Source organism: Pteropus vampyrus, unplaced genomic scaffold, assembly GCF_000151845.1.
Source record: "Pteropus vampyrus isolate Shadow unplaced genomic scaffold, Pvam_2.0 Scaffold176, whole genome shotgun sequence".
In the NCBI taxonomy this organism is placed as follows: Eukaryota; Metazoa; Chordata; class Mammalia; order Chiroptera; family Pteropodidae; genus Pteropus; species Pteropus vampyrus.
The window spans coordinates 1242799-1245958 of NW_011888957.1; the positions used below are offsets into that span (position 1 = coordinate 1242799).

The 3160-nt window shown below is 58.4% G+C and overlaps 1 protein-coding gene across 1 annotated transcript in view; it reads right to left on the reverse strand.

Moving 5' to 3' along the window:
• PRDM16 (PR/SET domain 16) overlaps positions 1 to 3160 on the reverse strand; it is a 317846-nt gene that overhangs the window by 218666 nt on the left and 96020 nt on the right. Inside the window, exon 2 of the mRNA XM_023536991.1 lies at positions 327 to 676. Within this exon, the coding sequence (XP_023392759.1) occupies positions 327 to 676 (350 nt within the window). The remainder of the gene's footprint in view (positions 1 to 326; positions 677 to 3160) is intronic.

Genomic DNA, 3160 nt, shown 5'->3' on the forward strand with positions numbered 1-3160 from the left:
CCCCCGCCAAGACCGCGGCCTCAGCCCCTACGAGCCAGACGGGAAGCCAGGCTGTTTTAAGACGTGAGCTCATTAAAGACACATTTCCGGGAAGAGAACGGGCACAGCCCACGGGGGCCAACAGGCATCCGCGAGGACCTCCGATGCTTTCTGAGTCGCGTCATGCAAGCTGCAGGATAAAATAAGCCTGGGAAATGTGACATTCGAACGCTCTCTCCGACCCACCAAGCCTCTCGCCTGGGGCAGTGGCTGCTCAGCCGGCTTTATAAATAGATGGGACACAAGACAGACAGCACGATCCATCACGCTAACACGGGAATGCTCACCTCCCATCCGAAGTCGGCCTCCTTCAGCGTGGCCCGGGGCGCCACCATGTAGGGGCCAAACCGCTCCCCGGGCTCCATCCTCCTCTTGGCCCAGACCCCCAGGCCAGCCCCCGGGATGGAGGACTCCCGGAGCTCGAAGTCCGGTGGGATCGGAATGTCCTCGGGAATGTAGACGGGCGCCTCATAAGGCGAGCCCTCCTTGGGTGTGAAGTCCTCGCTCGTGGGGAAGGGGGACGCTGGCCCCATGGGGATGGGGGACATGATGCTGTCCTCGGTCTCGTCCTCGGCGCTCTCGCCAGCCAGCAGGTCCGGGTCCGGCTCGTACATATTATTTACAATGTCGCCGTCACCTGAAGGAGACAATACAGTGTCAGGCTCGGGCGAGGCTCAGAGGCCACCTGGATCTGGGACCCAATAGGAACCGGGTGCCTCAAGAGGCCCAGAAGTGGCCCGGCCACTGCCCCTGCCCAGGAGACGTCGCCTCTGCTGGTCCGGGCCGAGCAGCCCGTTAGAGGCGTCCAGGAAGGGGACCCGCCAGCTCCTTCAGGAACCAGCGTTTGGACCCACAGCTCAGCCCCCTCCCGCACCCTCCCGCAGCCCCACACAGAGACCTGAGGACCCGTTTGCCCGTTTTGCTTTAGGAGGGTGAGGAAAGGAGCCGCCTACACTCCACAAGGTTGGGGACAGTGGGGGAAGCCGTCACATGGGCACCTAGCGCGGGGCTGATGGTGACATACACGTTCCAGAAGCATCCATTGGGCTTCTGCCTGCAGCTTTGGAAATCAGGGCACAGGGACACAGCCCAGGTTCTCGGGAAGACTCAGAATCTGGGTTCCTGTGAAACTGGCCCTGACGCCTGGGCTACTCTGGGCCCTGGGAAAGGTTCCTGAAAGTTCCTGATGACCTCATGCCAGGACACAGGCTGCTGGGGTCATGAGCGTGGGACTCACGGGGCTGCAAGTAACAGGACTGAGCAGAAGGTAGAGGGTCCCTGGATTGTCTATCTAGGATGGCCTCTCTTTGGGGTGTCCTGAGAGACAGTTGGTACCAAGATGGTGACACCTGGACATCCACCAGAGGGTGGCCTCAGGCCTAAAGGAGGTGGTAAAAAGTGGGCTGGGGACAGCAAGAGGTGGGTCACACAGTCGACCCAAAGAATTAAAAAGACAGATGAATGTTCACAGCACATTATCTACAACCGCCCAAAGCTGGGACAGCCAGGTGTCATCAGCAGGTGGAGGTCCCTAGCACAGTGGAGTATTACTCAGCCAGGAAGAGGGTGCTCACGGCCACGTGGCTGCACCTGGGAACAGCTGAATGAGTGAGAGCAGCGGACAGAGCAGCCCTGCATGACTCCATTTATGTGGAATGTCCAGACCAGGCGAAGCCCCAGGGACGCAATTCATACTGGTGATTGCTGGGGGCGGGGCCGGGGCGGGGCGAGGGAGGGACCCGGTGGCCGCGTAGGGTCTCCTCCTGGGAAGAATGTTCTGGAACCCGACCGAGGTGGCGGTTGCACAACGTTGTGAATGTGCTAAGTGTCATTGAATTGCTCACTTTAAAACGCCTAAATTTTTTATGCATGTGAATCTCATCATTATTTAAACAGTCAAAGAAGGGTGAGGAACAGAGGGACGCGGCTCTGGCTCAGGCCACTGACCTCTGATGGAGATGCTTCCGCCTAAGTCCCTCCTTTTGCGCTGCTTTGAAAACCTGTGAAAGTGACCCGGCGGCTGCGGTCACTCTGGCCCTCTGCGGCGGGCCCTCCCCTCTGCCTGCCTGACTGGCTGGCGAACAAAAGTCTCCACGGAGACAGGAACTTTTAAGTACAAGAAAAATGACTTCGGGTTCCTCACGCTGGTGGTAAACAGATCTGCTCTAGAAGTAACAAAATGTTTTCTTTCAAAAGAAACCAAAGTCTTGATGCAAAAAAAAAAAAAAAAAAAAAAAATCGTGCGGATAACACTTATTTAATTTAGCAGCATTCACAGAAGTAATTATTATGTTTTGAGTGGCCAACGGTTCCTTTTTAATTGACTGGCAGGACCCTTTCAAAAACGCCACCCCCTCCACCCTAAGGACCAGAGCTGTTTAGGTTTGAAAGAACACCCCACGAGCCCTCCCGCCACCGCGCGCCGCTCCAAGGTAAATTACAAGGGGCGTAATTAAGATGCCCCCTCGTTACTGGAACTGGGAACTGCGTGGGGCTCGCAAACAAAAGGGGGTTGGAAGCCCCAGGGCCCCTCACGCCCCGTCCTTACAGCCCGTCCTTACTCCCCGTGGGGGTGAGGCCTCTGCCTTGGGGACCATCAGGAATGACAGCGGCTCCTTGTGCGGGTCAGACCCTCATCCGCGCATGCGCATCTCGGGGCTCTTTTTTGTTTTCTGGATTTTTTTTTTTTTTCTGTTTGAATTCTACTTCACCAAACGCCGCACCCACTGGAGGAAAATCAACACTCAAGGGCATGTTTAATCTACTAGCCGAGCAAACAGCACGGGAGAGGCGGGCGGCGCTTCCTGCTGATTGCAGGGGGCGATGCTCGGTGCTCGGTGTTCCCGGGGCCCCCGCCCCCGCGGGCGCAGGGGCGGATCGCCTGGAGCGCCCGGAAACCCGTCTGCATTCCCACTGCCGGGGGCAGAGCCCTCTCCTTTCGGAGATGGGTGACGGGGGGCCCAATCACCGTGCAGAAAACATGTAGAGAAAATGGGGTGCAGCGAGAGCCCCGAGGCCCTCGAGGAAGGAGGAAGCTGCTCCGAGGCCGCCGGAGCCGGGTCCGGGCCAAGCACAGACCGTCCCGCTGCGCAGGGTCCTGGAGGAGCCGGACGGGGAGGCC